Source organism: Mustela lutreola, chromosome 11 (genome assembly GCF_030435805.1).
Source record: "Mustela lutreola isolate mMusLut2 chromosome 11, mMusLut2.pri, whole genome shotgun sequence".
NCBI classification, from domain to species: domain Eukaryota; kingdom Metazoa; phylum Chordata; class Mammalia; order Carnivora; family Mustelidae; genus Mustela; species Mustela lutreola.
This window is the reverse complement of record NC_081300.1, coordinates 25,914,210-25,931,818: the sequence shown is the minus strand read 5'-3', so window position 1 is coordinate 25,931,818 and position 17,609 is coordinate 25,914,210. Positions and strand designations below refer to the sequence as shown.

The window sequence follows — 17,609 nt, the reverse complement described above, 5'->3', positions numbered from 1 at the left end:
TCATGCATAGTGTATTTTGGACCATAACAGAATTCAGTTAGCAATCAATGAAGTATCTAGAAAATTCCCACAATTCTTAAAAAACCAGAGATTAAAGAGAGTTCAGTTTTGTTCTAAATTGGGGTCCTAAATCTGTCAGAACTTTCTTGCCATAGCACTGAGAAAGGAATGGACAGCAGAGAGAAGACTGGTAGTCAAAGCAACTCTTAGCATCTCATGAATCAAATACGCACAGTTGTCATTACAAGAAATGTTTTACATGCACTGTTTCGAAAAAGTAACAGAATTAGAAATTTGAGGTTAGGTTCAAAGCAATCCCCCAAACACCAAATCCATTTTTAGCTGAGTCCATTTATTCTCTTCTCAAATCTGACCCTTTATCATCATACCCACTGATTACCTCCAAGTTACTGCTCCTCCACTGTGTCAGCTCTATGATCAAACTGGGCTCTGAGCACTAATGGCCTCGTGGCCTTCTGCGTCCGGCTTCTTTCATCTAATACAGTGCTTCTGAGGTTCATCTTTATCATACCACGAATCAGTACATTGCTTTTTCATACAGTTGAATAATATTTTGACATACGAATAACACCTCATTTAATTTGTCCATTCATCATCTGATGGACAATTGTGTCACTTCCAATTCTGGACTAGGATAGATCATACTTCAGTGAACACTTGTGTTCAAGTTTTGTGTGAACGTGTTTTCAATTTTCTTGGGTCTAAACCCAGGAGTGAAATTGCTGGGTCATACTGTTGCTCTCTGTTTAACTTCTGAAGGAACAACTAACTTTTCCAAAGCAACCCAACCATTTCTGCATTCCTGACGGCAACACATGAAGACTCCAACTTGTCCATATTCTCACCAACGCGTGCCACTGTCCTTTTCTGATCATAGACACTGTAGTGGGGGTGAAGTCCTGGAGATGGGCACTGTGGTTTTGATTTGCATTTCCCTGAGAGCTAATGACGTCAAGCATCTTTCTCTTGGCATTCACTTTCAAATGTCACAGTGGCGGTGGTCCATCAAAAAGGAACATGGTTGGTCCAGGAATACCGATCTTTGGCAAATATGGGTGTATGAGGAAGGTGTATTTGGAAAGCCAAATACCATTTGCAATAAGAAATCTACATTAAGAGGTACATGGTATTTCCAGTGATCAATCTAATGATCTATATTTCTGGGTTATCTACTACTCTGAACAGTTAGTTACACGTATGATTAGCTAGAACAGAAGCTTCTTTATCTGGGAGTTTAATAACAGAAAGATTTAAACAAAAGAATTATTGCAAAAGCCAGTTCCCAGTCTCAAATAAAAGCCCCTGCCACCAATGTTAATTCATTTAAAAATAACTTAGATTATCATAACTACAGAATGCTTTAGTATAAACTGTGTAGAAAAGCTGACAATGTAATCTGACAGGCTGTGACATTCAAGGGTCCAGTCCTTAAGACTGCAGACAGCATGGAACGGAGCAAACCAGACAATGACAATGACACCGCAGCTACTTCACTGCTAACCTAATTAGTTCTGGTGGATTATACATTTTATCACGGAACAACTGTTTTAAAGCTTTGACATGTGTAATACTCATTACATGCTAAAACTTTTTCTCCACTGTGTCTGTGGAGTGGATAGCTAAAAATGAGAAATTAATTGAATTAGGTCAGGTACAAGGTATTTTATGTGAACAATCTACTATCACTCAGAACTCACAATCTAGTTAAAGGAGCACTGAAAATCTGATCCTCATTCTCCAAATTTCTCAGAAAATCTGTTAGTGGGCTCATTTTGGTTTTTCATCACAAAGACATTTATTCATTGGGTAACTAAAACTCTGACCAGAAGCACAGAAGACTTAAACAGAAAACTGCGAGACTGCTCTCAAATTTTCATTTAATCTAATGAGAGAAAATTATTATCAATTATTCTGCAGAGTAGCATGTGTAACTTTTTCACTGACAACAGGGCCCTCCTTTGGAAGGTTCGAATACAATTACATCAATACGGAAAGTTCTTTCTGTGATGTATGTCCCAACTTCTCCACACTGACGAGTCACCAATAATTCTCGTGGGTTTTAAGCAGGGCAAAAAATGTGTATCTCATCACTGAGGAATTTTGAAAAATAAGTTTTACCTGTATCCATACTTTGGTTCAACTGCTGATCACTTGTTTCTCCATCCTCACTGATATATCCAGGAGGTGGCGTTTCTACAAAAGTTTAGAACAAATAAGCACAGCTGCAAATGAAATCTCACCACCTTTCTCCTAGCTACCAAAGATAACCAAAGAATCACTCTGAATAATAAATATGAAAATTATGTAACGTTATTATAAAACATAGTATTTGGTATTGAGGACGTATGATTCAGGTTCTGATCCAAATCTTACAGGTGAATCCTTAAAGCCTACTTGTAATATAACCAAGCTCTCTAGGCATATTTTCTTAGCTATTATTTACATATCTGGCTCATTCCCATATGTATATTTTCTGGGGCAAGAGCCAAAAATAGAACTTCCAAGATGCCTCAGTTCTGAATCAGTATGCTTCAAAGACATAAAGACATTAGTACCTACTTTTCTTTTCTTTCTTTCTTTTTTTTTTTTTAAACTAATGGCCATCATGGATAGGTACATCTAAGAGATGATTAAAGAACACACAACACACATGAGATTTCAGATTACATGATAATATGGGCTTACATTAGGTTCTATGGGGCAAAATAAGGTAATACGTTTCAGGACAGGACAGGCTTAAATTCCACCTAAAAAGTACATTTCTCCATGGATTTCTAACCAGTAAATTGTGAGTGTTTGAGACAGAAATTTAAATTCAAACACAGACTACTGCACAAACCTGAAGCAAAATACTCCCTGAAAAGAAGATTCTACTGTGCCATTTCCAACATGTTTAATGAACAAAATGTTTATATTCAAGAGGCATGTGAATAGCTGAGTAAGCTTCATATAAAATAAATACATGTATATAATTTTACCAGTTATAATTTCAAGGAAGAAAATTAAGTTTAAGTGACTATCAATAGTTTAATATTTTCATGGCTGGGCAGTTTGAAGCAATTTGAGGTACTGTAATTACCAAAAGGGAGAGGGAGAAATGTGGGTAAAAGGGCTCATCCACTGAACCCTCACACTCCCCCTTCAATAAGCTAAGTACACATCTAAACTTAAGCAGAGAATTCTTCATTTAGTGCCAGTACCCCAAGATTGTTACGATGAAATTCTAAGAATAAAATACCTTCTACACTCAAACAACAAAGAACACAAAAACAAGATCAGTATACTATCTTAAAGGTTAAAGCTAACAAAATTGAACAGGGCTATATTTTGTCAGTTTAACCACCCATGTCTTAAAGAGGAAGAAATGCTGAACTTCATTTTAAAATAGTTTATCCTGTTTTACTTTTCTCCATTATTACCTTAAAATAATAAATAATAAAGCTATTAAGCATTTTGGAGAAAATACTAAAATTTCTTTTGAAGTGGAACAAAAAGTGAGCCCTTAGCTTTCACTGTCAGCTGGCACCGGGTAAAGCCCCATTGTCCAGAAAAGCAAATAGGTGTGACCAAGCTTTTGATTTTCCACTTTATAAAATAAACCAAATCTAAACAAATAAAGAAAGGAAAATAAACCCAAACATCTCCGTAAGTAAAAGCCACTAGTCACTTTGATTAACATCCTTCCAAATAATTATTGGGGAGGTGTCTTAGAAGACTGTATGCTTACACCTCGGTTTCCTGGTATTGTTGAGTAATACAAATTCCCACATCAAGGACTAAAATGCACCCCCTCCCTACAACATACACACATAACCACCTCCAGCTAAGTCTTCTCCCCAGCAAGGGCCTTTTCCAGTCCTGACCCCACTAGTCCTCATACTCCATCTGCTCTGCACTATCCTCTCCTAACTTCTCAAAAAGGTCGCTTCCAAACAACCTAAAAAGAAGCCTTAAACACTCTTTTGGAATAAAATAATAGTTTAAAAAGTGCATATTAAACCAATCAGGAAACACTTTCTACCTTTAAAATAAGCGATTTTTAAAAAGTCCTTGCTTTTCTTGGGTTTTTTAAATTGTCTTCAATGAACAAGCATTATTTCCGTGAGACACATTAAAGAAATCTTATTTAAATGTACTTGAAACTAAGTTCCTTACATATTTTCTGTTGCATGAAAAAAAAAAAAAAAAAGTCAGAGCAGAGTAGAGAAATATTACAAAAGGAGAAAAAAACTGAGACACTAAAATATCCAATGTATAGCTCAAGCCTCATCGTAGTATTGTATCTTTAGTTTCTGCTAGGGAAAAACCCAAAAAACAAAAAAGGGAAATACAAATAAAGAAAGTAAGAAAGTATTAGTTGTTCTTTTTAAAAAAAAAAAATAGTGAAAACTAAAACTGCATCAGGGAATACTACTAGATTACATAATATAGTAATTAGAGCCATATATAATACAGTAATTCGAGAACCATGTGGTTAAATTCATTTATCTTTCAGCAGAGGTTACTGAAGCCCAGATGAAAAAACTAAATTAGAGGAGTTATGATTTTCAGTACCGCAGTGTTGCTATGTCTTAGAAATCAAATACTGTATCTCCTACAGAAATATTACATTTCTTTCCAACATTATCAAACTATTTATGAAAATTATTATGTCACTTGTTTCAGGAACACTTTTTTCTTCTACGACTTATTTTGCTTACATTCTGTATCTCTCTTAGCTTCAACAACTAAGACAAACTTACTAAGATCTTTTCTGTTCTGCTTCTCACAGTACTTTGATTAAAGCCACTGCAAAAGAAAATGAAATATAACGTAAAACTTTTCTCCAGACAAAAGCGTTTGAAGTACGAGGCTTACACATGTCACAAAATCATCAACCCGCAAAGCAGATTTGTCTATTCAAAATTCAGAAGCCTTTTTTTAAAAGGCAAACAACAATTCATGAACACTTGAATGTTTAGGAACAAAATTTGTATCTATCCCATTTTTTAGGAGATTCAGAAGGCAAAAATACCTGGGATATAATTACTCTGTGGCTCAATTCCCGCTGGGAAATTAGTGTTTTCTGGAATGGAGTGGGTATAATCGTCCAGAGGAGGCAGCTCTGTTAGGATCTCAGTGTGCCGCGGCACCAGTACGGGAGGCAGAACTGGAAGAGGCAGAGGGATCCAGGTTAACAGCAAGGAAGCAAGGACTGGCACTGGGGGAGGGGCACACACCAGACCTTCTTTGAAAAACTTCACACACATACAAAAAGAAGAGAGTAGCCTGCTTAATTTTTAAAATTTAGGGTTCACCAATTTGGCATTATACTAGCTGAGAAACTGACAAATCCGATTGGTTTTAACTTGCCATGTAGTCCAAAATCCAAATTTCCAAGTTCCAATTTATCCTGTACTCTGAGGAACAAGGGCATTCTGGTAATACTATATTACCGTGACAGTTCATAAATTCCCATTGGAAAAGGTGCAGAAAGATCTGTGAAGTCAGATTTAGGCCATTTCTAAAAATACAGCTGTATACACTCTAAAAGTTTCAAATACACAGCTAAGTAAACTAAAAGTCTTGCTATGAACTTCACTAATCTGCTTAGATGTAATCCAAGCCACTAAAGGACTTCAAAAACATGCTCAAAGAACAAAATGACTGAACACAGCTCAGGTAGTAGACAGGTAAAGATGTCTATCAGTTTAGTTCCAAGCAGTCTATGAATGTGGGGATTAGAATTTCTCAGATCTGTAACTCTTAGGTCAAATAGCATACTCTCCCCCAAGAAACTGACATATCTGACCCTCTAAGGGTTTATTTTTCCCTTTTTAAAACATTTTAAAAGTCCTTTAAATTAGTAGCAAATAATGCTGTATTTGAGGTAATTTATCAGAATTTTACACCAAAGTTTCCCAGAGGCAATTACCTAGGAGTACCTAACATACTTAAGTTCAAGTATTTAATTTAAAACAAGGAAAAAGAGCCCCGATTTTTCTACCTGGTGTCTCAACTCTCTGGTAGTGGTAAGGGTTTACACATACTTCATCCTTTTTAAGATTAAAAGCATATTCGCAGTTTTCGATTGCTTTGAGCTCATGGTGACTGTGAAGGTCAGGCCAGCGCCACAATCGGCAATATATCACGTGTGGCAGTCCTTTCCGATGGGACACTTGTAGACGGCCATCCAGAGACCTGTTGAGAAGCAAGGGGAGAGAAAGGTGGGAACTTTAAAAACAAAACAGGCATAGTCGATTGGGCTAAATTCATACAGTAAGAGCATAAAGAAAGGAATGACAGACATTCAGTTAGTTTTAGTGAGTACAAGGAAGAAAAATGTACTGTTTAATGGGTCTGCTATAAAAGTAAACAGCGGCACTAGCAGGTGTTTCTTATAAATATGTTACATATATGACTCGATGTCAGCGAGTGGCCAACCACTTGGGAAGAAACTGAGTTTTAAAAAAGGACCATCTAGTATACTTGAAAAATTTCTGCCAACTTACATCTTGAGTAAATCAAACTCTTAATTAGGGATGCTTTGGAGGGCATTAATACTGTAGGTGACTGAATTATCAAAAAAAGGAACTAGTGTGAAAAATGGTAAGTACCAACAATGATGTAAAGTAACTTACTCAAACTAATGTAGTTCATTACCCAGTTGTGACTATTCTGAGTACCGAGGTGTAGTTCTAGAGCTCACACAGTAATGTAGATGGTGATGAAATACAATGAGATGAAATGGACAAATACCAGTATGTTCCAAAAGAGAATAAGGTGATTTTAAAAAAAAATAGAGAGAACATAAAATGAGTTAGCCTAGCGTTAACTGTGATATAAGGGGGTCGGTAAATAACTATGTATTTATTAGTATAAAGAAGATGAGATTTAGATGATAGCAAGAAATTTAGCAAAAACTGGTTATAGATCTACTTGAAAATTAGGCCAACAACAGATTATAATCTAATCTCAAACTCAAATGAGAATATAGGTATCAAAGTTCCTATTCTTTAGGGGATGCAATAATTTAAAGAAGGTTCAAAACTAAAATTTCATTGATCAAAACATCAGCTGACACATTTAATATATCGTTAATACTGGCAAGCAGGTATTTTAAATGCCATGCCTTATTTACATTAAGGAAGCATCCTAGGCAAAATGATACTGAGCAACCCATAACAGGTTTTCCAAAACAGCCCCCCGCCCCAAGATTGCTAGGATTCCATAGAGGGCAGAATATTCACCTGGTTTGTTCAGAGAAGCTGTAAAGGCCTGTTGTATCCCACTGATCTATCGTATTTGGTGTACTCAGTCCCCAAATTTCAGAGCAAGTGCTGTGCATAAATTGAAAAACAAAAAATTGATGTGAACATGGAAGCATGGTTATTCAAAATACCATGATGTAAAACATGGAAAATGTACAGAATACTTCCTTCACCCAGAAAATATATATGTCGCTTCACTTTTTCACGGGCTTTTCGCGCTGGTTTCTATATTTTCCATATGAAGGAAGCCAATAAAATGGAACATGTGACTCCAGGTAAGTTATGATTATGTTTTTAAAATGTGAACACCAATGCTCTCTAGCTTCATGAAATCATACCTATAATGCCCTTTCCAATTTATTCTACTTACGACAAAGGACTAATACCTATGCCATTAGCCTTACTAAGAGTGATTCATTTTATGATCTAGTTTTTTAAAAAAAACTTATCTAAAAATAGATGTCAACTGGTCTTTTCAATACAGGAAAAATTTCACTTAAGTTAGATACATACCCGCAGTTAAGATTTTCACATTATTTTTTTGAGATACTTCTTTATTCAGTTTTGCAAATACTACACAGGAAAAGGAAGTGCCTTCTGAAGTCACTCAAACATAGCCTAACACCTTAAAAGCTTTAATTGCTGTGAGGACTAAAGATATGTGAAAGCACCAAATTCTTGAAAGATGATAGGAGTGTATGAAAAATCAGCTAGGTCTAGTTTTCAAAAATCAGTACACCTACAGGACAGAGACCAGGAAGACCTCAAGGGTTTTCTTCCACATCTCATTCCAGAACATGGGCAGCCCAGAGAAAATTCTACCTGCTTCCCCACCATGACTTTATTTCACAGTCACTTCTCATGGGGAAAGACACATGGGGAAAGGGAAGAAGGGCTTCAAAGGCCATCTGGACTTCTGCCTGTCAACAGGTCTCTGGTCCTAAGTTGTGCTTCTTATAGTTAGAGTCAAAAGGTAATTTCTGAAACAAACTCAAACTCCATGTCTCATATATTACAGAATCACCAAAATTTCAAAGAGGAAAAACCATTTTAAAACAATTTTTAGAAATAAAATCAAATAATTTATTAACTGCTTAAACAAGGTGATGTACACATTGCTAATAAGCTAACTGAGACAACATTTCAAAGGACACTGGTAGCAAGCGCTGTCTTCCGTGGCCTGGTAACAAGCCTGGCAGGGACTGCGGGGCTGCCGGCCTCTTGCAGAGCCAGCAGAGCCGCTGGACCACATTTCATGCCATGCCCTGGGGGCTAAAGCAGCCACACTGGACGGTTTTTACAAATGCATTTGCAGACACTACCCAGCACCCTTTTAAGGTATTTTATAGATTCTCTTGCTTTTTAAGCTGTAGAAATCTTTCAATTCCCAAACAAACAAAGTTGGAAAAAGTCAAGAAACTGGAAGATAATGTAAACTTTTTCTTTTTTCTCCGAAGATGTACTGTAAAAAATCCATGACAGACAGTTTTCTTTTTTTTTTTTTTTTTTTTTTTTAAAGATTTAATTTATTCATCTGGCAGAGAGAGAGACAGAATATGAGCAGGGGGAGCAGCAGGCAGAGGGAGAGGGAGAAGCAGGCCCACCGCTTCAGGGAGGGAGAAGCAGGGAGCCTGATGTGGTACTTGCTTAACCGACTGAGCCACCTAGGCGCCCACTTGGTTCTTTTATTTTACTTAAGATATTTATCAAATACCTACTGAAGAAAACACAGAGCACCAAGTTGTCTAAATCACAATAAAATCAACTACATTCTAGAGTGTTATGAATCTGAATTTAAACCTCGAAAGGGAAAGTATACAGCTTACTCTTCATCCTTGAAATGATTAAGAAAAGATTAGATTAGAAGCTATTCTGCTCTTTTAAGAGTTTAATGAAGATCTCACCCAAGTGTTTCTGACACAGACACAGAACCAGAATCTAAAAGAAAGCGCAAAGAGCTTAACCTGGGCTTGAATCAAGCCCTGAAATAAATCAGAAAATAATGAACAGTCGTTTTTCAGAACATGCAGTCAATTTGGAGGCAGGCCGACCTAGATCACTGCACCGCACCCCCCAACTCAGCCACATTCCAACTTCCATCATAAGGTATGGATAAGCCTTAGTCCTACTGTTTACTGTAACATCGCTAATTGGAAGGTTTACTTCAAAATATTAAATTTGCTTCTAGCTAGTAAAATTTTTCCTTGTTTATATAAGAAATCAATTCATATAATAATTTATGTAAGAATTAATTTATAACAAAACACACAAAGCACCTGGAATAAAAGTATGTATAAATTTGTCAAAACTACACAAAGAAACATTTTAATTATTACTAAAGGACATAAAGGCAAAGTAACCAAAGAGAAAAGCATCTATCTTCCTATTCAGGAAGGTATCATAGTGATGTCAATTCCGCCAAAGTAAAATCTCAGACAAAATTACTCCAAATATAACATACCAAACTAAGTAAGAATGACAAGAAAAATTCAACAAAGAAGAGTAGAGAATGGCCCTACCAAATTCTGAAACACGTTACAAATTCTCAGTAGAAACAGTATGTAGTTAGCAAGAGGACACAAACAAAACAGAGGTCCTACCTGTAGGGCAGCCTCAATTAAGCAAACCTTCCTTCAGGTAAAAATGACAGCCCCTGAACAAGATATAATAAAATCAACCACGTGAAAACAGTGGAGAGAGACCAAAAGGACAAAAGTCAAAAGGAAGTCAACCTTTGAAAGGGGGCAACTCTACTGGATGAGCTGCATTTAGGTGGCTTTGTAACTAAGCACAGCGCACAGTGTGAGCTAGGCAGGACATCTAGACCTTAAGCAGAGAACGAACTGCAATTTTACCTAAGGGCACAAATAATCAGAGAATGGATATGGGGCTCCAAGAATGGCTGGCAAGAGAAGGGGGAAAATCTGGTAAAGAAGGAACCACAGGGGGATAAATAGCAAAATATGAGTATGAACTCTGCCCAAATCCCTGGCTGACCTCTCAACTACAAATGTGGGAGAGACATACCACCTGCTGAAAACTAGCACTCAGGCATCTAAAAGAACCAAGTCCTGAAATCCCAGCTGTTGTTTACATCAGAGGCAAACCAGAGTTTGAGGCCAACCGAAACAAACTGCTGGAACAAAAATCAACTCTTCAGAGGAAGATAACAGAATTTAGAGTCTCTACAATGTTTCATCCCAAATATCCAAGTACAAAAGCACGAATTACTAAACATTATCAAGAAACAGGAAAATGTTAGCTCCTAGTCAACAGAAAGAACAGCCAGTAGAAACAAATCCCCCCAAGGAACCAACAGACAAGGATTTTAAAGTAACTACTATGAATACGCACATGGACTTAATGAACGATGGCAATCTCAGCTGATTAGTGGAAACTATAAAAATGAATCAAATGTAAATTCTAGAACTGAAAATTAAAAAATCAGAAATTAAAAAGTTGACCTAATGGTTGGGGAAGACAGAAAAGTCAGTCTGAAGATGAGTCAAGAGAAATCACCTAATCAGAAGAAACAAAGTGAAAAAGTGTGAATAACAAAATGAACAATCTCAATAACAACAATGTGCAGTTGGAGAGGAAGCAAGAACAAACCAGAACCAATGTCTGAAACAGTAATGGCTGAAACATTGTCAACCTCAGCTGAAACTAAACTCATACTTCAAAGAAACTCAGTTAATACCAAGCAGTTTAAATACAAAGAAAATCACACTTGGGCATATCATTGTCAAAATAGTAAAGCCAAAAGGTGAAAAGAAAATCTTCAAAGTGGGGAGAACTACAAAAACTCTTGGCACAAAGGACTCCATCTAAACCCAAGACTTGAATAAGCTTTAGCATGGCTTCTTGGAGCCTAAGGTCAAGTCCCTGGTAGGATCCAGACCCTTTTGAGTTCCTGTGGGGGATGGGGGAGAGGTCAAGATGGCCCAAAGAATTTACCATTTGTTCCTGCCAACACCTGTCAATATAGACCCCTGACCTCCTTTTCTTAGAGCATTTATTTTAAAAACTTGTACTTGTAAATCCTTCTCCAGACTCTGTGTCTCCTACAGCCCAAGAGTCTTTCTCAAGAACCTGAAATCTAGGGGCGCCTGGGGGGCTCAGTGCGTTAAGCCTCTGCCTTCGGCTCAGGTCATGATCTCAGGGTCCTGGGATCGAGCCCCACATCGGGCTCTCTGCTCAGCGGGGAGCCTGCTTCCCCCTCTATCTCTGCCTGCTGCTCTGCCCACTTATGACCTCTCTCTCTTTGTCAAATAAATAAATAAAATCTTTTAAAAAAAAAAAAAGAACCTGAAATCTATTCCTTCGAAATGTAATCAGTCATAGAAAGGTCAGATCTGTCTCCCAGACTGCCCTCAGAGGGAGGGTAGAGGCCTAACTTGGAGAAATGCCATTTAGCAGACACATATGGCCCAATCACACTGATACTGACCAATCCTCTTACCCCCTTTCTTTTTTGGCTAATTTTTCACTCTCCTGACTCTGCTCAAGCCTCTACTCATTCCCCCAGCTCCACCCTCACCTTCTCCCAGTTAACCTCTATGCAAACTGAAAATGAGCTCAGCTCTTCTACCACCGTGATTACTGAATAAAGTCTGTTTTTAACCAACTTTATTTTTTTTTAAAGATTTTATTTATTTATTTGATAGAGATTACAAGTAGTCAGAGAGGCAGGCAGAGAGAGAGGAGGAAGCAGGTTCCCTGTTTTTACCAACTTTAATCAATATCTGGCTTTACCTTTCACAGCAGTAAGACAGAACAATCTACATATGTAGAGGAATGAACACATGAGCAACAATGTCTCAACAGAAATAGTACAAGCCAGAAGACAATGGAACACCTTTAAAGAGCTGAAGGGGGGGGGAACAAACTCAACCTAAAATCTATATCCAACAAGAAATATCCTTCACATAAGTCAAAACAAAGCCATGTTCAGGAAAACAAACACTGAGAATTCATTTGTAGCAAACTCTGCCCAAAGAAATGCTGAAGGAAAAGCTCTTCAGGGTAAAAAGAAACAGCAACAGATAAAAACTCTAAAGTCACTGAAAAAGAATTAAGAGAACTAGAAAGTATTAAGTATGCAGGTAAATGTAAAAGACAGTATCTTTTTCTTAATTTCTACAAAAAGAAGATGGCCAATTATAGCTAAAATGATAACTCTAAAAGTATTTAGATACAATTTGTATGACAACAGCCAATAGAAACAAAAGGAGGTGTTAAAAACAGCTACACTGTTGCAAAGTTAAGGATTCATAGAGTCATCTGGCAAGCAACCTCTGCCCAAAAAAAGGAGGGACACAGCAAAAAAAAAGCTTACAGAAAATTAAAATGAAACACTAAAAAATAATTAACCCCAAAGCTAGGAAAGAAAAGGAGGAAGAAAAATCAGATGGCAAAAGAAAACAGAATAAAGTGTAAAGAGTAAAACAAAGGTAAGTTCAACCACGTTAATAATAACATTATACATAAATACACTACATATTCCAGTAAGTGGTAGAGACTTGTCAGAATGAATACAAGATGTAAAACAGTTCCAAAAAAGATGTACTTCAAGCATAATATATTTATTAGCTGAAAATATAAGAATGGAAATACACAGTTCATATAAGCAATAACCTTAATAAAACCCAATACCAGAAACAATAAGGCTTTAAGACTATTACCAGAGATAAAGAGACATTTCCTAAGAAAGTCAATTCATCAGAAAATATTAACCATCCAGTATACATCTAAAAATACAGCTTCAAAAGACATTAAACAAAAACTAACAGAGCTAAAGGAAGAAATGAATACATCAATAATCAGAAACTTCAGTAACTCTTTGAATAGTTAGACTGCAAACAAAACAAAACAAAACCATCTATCACAGAAGAGCTGTACAATACTATTAACCACTCAACCTGACATAAACAGAATCCTTTTCAAGTATACAGGGAACATTAAGAAAAAGAGAAAATATATTGGGGCCATAAAAAAAGGGTCAATAAATTTTAAAACTCTGAATTCTTACAGATTATGTTCCTTGGCCAGAAGACAATTAAATTAGAAACCAATGACTGAAAGATTCTTTAAAAAATCCCAAATATTTAGAAATTAACAACACATTTCTAAGTAACTCATGGGTCAAAGAAGAAATCACAAAATAAATACGGAAACACTTTACATGATAATGAATCTACAGTATAAGAAGCTGGGGAAGGGGTGCTAAATCTAAACCAGTGCTTAAAGGAAAATTTATTGCTTAACAACTATGTCAGAAGAAAGACTTTAATGGCTTGACAATGATATGATTTCTTATTAACATTGTACTGGAGGTCCTAGCCAATGTAATATGGCAAGAAAAAAAAAAAAAAAAACAAAAACAAAAACAAAAAAAACAAAATACTGGTAAGGGAAGAAATGAAATAACTTTTTTTGAAAAAAGCCAAACTCAAAGAAAGAGAGAGTAGAATGTTGTTTAACAGACCCTTGCAGGTAGGAAAAACCGGCATATGCTGGTCAAAGAATACAAACTTTCAGCTATACAATGAATAAATTCTGGGGAGCTAATGTATAACATGGTGACTATAACTAACAATACTATAGTATGTACTGGAAAGTTGTTAAAAGAATAGATCTCAAAAAGTTCTCTCTCCCCACACAGAAAAGGTTATATGACAGGATGGAGATGTTAACTAACTTTACTGTGGTAATCATTTTGCAATATATGCATATCAAATCATCACACTGTACATGTTAAATTTACATATTATATTGGCAATAATCTCAAGAAAGCTGTAACAAAAGCCCTGCTTTTTTGGACAATAATATAATTGTTTATATAGAAAATCACTGAAGCAACTTCTTGAATTCATCAGTATATTTAGCAATGCTCAGGCTATAACAACAACTTATAAGAATCCATTACATTTCTATATACTAGCAATAAACAATTCAAAAATTAAAATTTTAAACTGCATTTACGATAGTGTCAAAAAAACAAAATATTTAGACAAAAGGTTTAAATTAAGATATGTAAGGCCTGTATACACTAACATCTAAAAACTGTGCTGAAAGATATTAAATATACATAAGTATACAAAGAGATACACTGTATCTAAAGATTACACGACTTAAGATTTCCATCTTCCCTAATTCCCTAATAATATTTGGTCTATTTTTTTTTTTCCAAATCCATTGCAATCATGATTTCAGCAAGGTATTTTTGTAACAACTGACAAGCTGATTAGAAATACAAAGGATCCTGAACAATCTTGAAAAAGAAGAATTAACACAGATGAGATGTATTTATCAGAAATACTTAGCTGGCTAAAAGAAGCTGAACATAAAAGACTAGGAACTGAATGATTCCATTCACTTGAAGTTCTAGAAGGGGAAAAAAATTCAAAGCAAAAAAAAAAAAAAAAAATTCAAACAGTGATTGCCTCAAAAACCTTTAAGAAAGAGTAGGTAAGAATGTTCTGGATGATAAAAATGTTCTACTATCTTGATACACTGTAAATGTATTTGTCAAATATCACTGAATAAGATGATATTTGAGCACTCACAATTTAGGTACTTTGCCATTTGGAAACTGTACCTAAAAAAAACTAACAACAACAACAACAACAACAAAACCCAAGGGGAAAAACAAAACAAAAGAACTCAACAATTAAAACTCAGAATGGAAATCAGCAACAAAAAAATATTCATATAGTAATTCAGTATATGATAAGGCTCTCTATGAGCTGATAGGGAAAAATCTCTAAAAATCATATTAAGTGAAAAACGTGAGCACAGTTTTTATAGTAAACTACTCTCTTAAAAAAATAGAAATATCCACGTATATGTGTATGAGTCAGGAAACACACACATACACACACACCATGAACAGAGGTTATTATCTGAGGTGAGGAGGAGGAGGGACAGAAGACTTTTCAATACAAGTCAAGTCATCTTGACATTTCTATAAAAAGATAGGCTTCTAACCTTAGATAACTAAGTATAATAAGTACAGACTGTTATTTCCCATTCTGCGTCATTTCAACTCACTTTGGCCATTACTGTAGGAGACAATAAAGTGCCAGCCAGAGTCCTTCCTGTTCATTCTCTTCTGACACAATGTCTTCTCTCTCTACCACAGGGCTTCGGAACCCATTTTCTTCCACACTCATTTATGTCAACAGTCCCCTCCTAGTCCACCTTTTGACTTAACTTCTAATTCTTTAGGTATGCCTACCAAACCAGGTCAATTTTTAAGACCTAACAATCTAGGGGACTTGAATCAGGAAGTTTTAATCACCCCTTCTTCCTAAAACACTGATTTTCTATAACCACATTTTATTTTGCCCATAAGACCCAGACCTCCCAAAGATGTCTATATACCTACCGACTAGCAACAAGGTACTGATGACTAAGTATTTTTAGAGCATAAAAACTGGATCACAATACTAATCACACTAAAACATCTATTTCAAGTAACAGTGCAGAAAATGGATCTCTCAGGTTTTCAAGTTTGCCAATAAGGAATGGCAAGTTACAATTTCAAGTATGGAGAGTTTCTAAGAAATATTAAAAGAAACAAATGCAGGAAAAATGTTAAAGAAATAGCACTGATTTTAACAACTATATAAAAGATCTTGTGTACATTCCCTAGTCCAATAAATCTAGAATGTCACCTATTTAAAATAAATTATTGTGTTAATATAAAAGAAAAAACTTCTAATTTTATTTACAAGATGCATCCCAAAGTGAATATATGCTCTTAGAATCAGTGAAATATATAGTAACAATTACATTCATGTGTTACCTACTACATGTCAGGTACTGTGTGTGACTTTTTATATCATGGACCTTTATAATAACCTGCAAGCTATGTATTATTATTTCATTTTAAATTTAGGAAAACTCAGTCTCAGAGGGAAAATAAAATAATCTTACCAAGCAAGGTCATACACCTAACAAGTGCAGGGCCAGGATCCGAATCCACTTCTTATCAAACAATGCTTTCTACTCTGCCAAGAGCTTTCTGAGCTTTTACTTCAACACCAACTACACCTGCATTTTTATGACTAACGCCTAGGGATCCATGGGCACCTCAAATATAGTACTTTCAAGGGTCTGTCTGGCTCCTACAATAACTTTTTAAGTTACATTTTTATTGTGAGAAAACAGTAACTTACATAACCACATATCTTGGGTCACTGGGTAAGCGCCAGTCTTTACTGCTTCCTCACAGTGGTGTCTGGGCTTGTGTCTGTTACAAACACCTCAGCACCAAGGGTAAGTGCAGAGACTGACTTAACGTGGATATGATGACATCACACCAGAAATGCCAAATGATATCAGGCCCAATATATCTTTTTAAGATTTTATTTATTTTTTTGTCAGAGAGAGAGAGTGCACAAGCAGGGTGAGTGGCAGGCAGAAGGAGAAGCAGGTTCCCCTTTGGGCAAGGAGCCTCACGTGAGACTCGATCCCGGAACTCTGATCATGACTTGAGCTGAAGGCAGATGCTCAACGGACAGAGCCACGCAGGCACCCCAGGGTGTGTGCTATTTAAATTATGTTTCATAGTAGTTGTAGAGAAAAGAAGTAGGAGAATTTAGCAAGACAGGACACAGAAAATCATTATTAATAAAGAAAAACAGCATTTGTTAAATTGACATTAGAATTTTCTTGGTTACAGGGCTCAGTATAAATTAGCCTTTTTTGATAAGCTTAAAATTTACACTAAATTAGGTTTGTTTTTTTATTTATCTGAGAGAGAGAGAGAGAGAACGCACAAGAGAATACAAGCAGAGGGAATGGCAGAGGGAGAGGGACAAGCAGGGTCCTCACTGAGCAGGGAGCCTGGCCCAGACAATGGGCTTGATCCCAGGACCCTGAGATCATGACCTGAGTCAAAGGCAGACGTTTAACTGACTGAACCACCCAGATGCCTCACTAAATTATGTTTCTACATATTTAAACACTATTAAGGGAAGCCACAAGAAATGTCTGTTCATTACTTAAATGTGAAAAGCATCTACCTGTGCAACATCCAACTGTTTACAAGTAGTAATAACAGAGGATAGGTCTGAGAAGGCTAAACTTGGTGAAATCAACAATATTTCCCAAAGAAAGTACTGAATTTTATTATTATTATTAATATTATGACAGCACTATTCCAAACACTAAGCTCCACAGTTCAATTTATTTGACCATCTGATTTCAGGACATTCTAAAAACTCCTGAGTACTAAAAAATATCATGTTAATGGTTGAAAACATGAACCTGTCTCATAAATTCTGCCCGATCAAAGCTTGATACTGTTCACTAATGCAATTAACACAGAAT

The 17,609-nt window shown here is 36.1% G+C and overlaps 1 protein-coding gene across 3 annotated transcripts in view; it reads right to left on the bottom strand.

The window, feature by feature from the left end:
• SMAD2 (SMAD family member 2) overlaps positions 1-17,609 on the bottom strand; it is a 79,060-nt gene that overhangs the window by 24,513 nt on the left and 36,938 nt on the right. For 2 of the 3 annotated variants that reach the window (XM_059140815.1, XM_059140813.1), the window contains exons 3-6: positions 7,251-7,340; positions 6,008-6,201; positions 5,036-5,170; positions 2,140-2,214 (exon numbers count right to left, since the gene is read on the bottom strand). In XM_059140815.1, coding sequence (XP_058996798.1) covers positions 2,140-2,214; positions 5,036-5,170; positions 6,008-6,201; positions 7,251-7,340 — 494 coding nt within the window. The remainder of the gene's footprint in view (positions 1-2,139; positions 2,215-5,035; positions 5,171-6,007; positions 6,202-7,250; positions 7,341-17,609) is intronic. The other variant, XM_059140816.1, reaches the window with a different exon arrangement.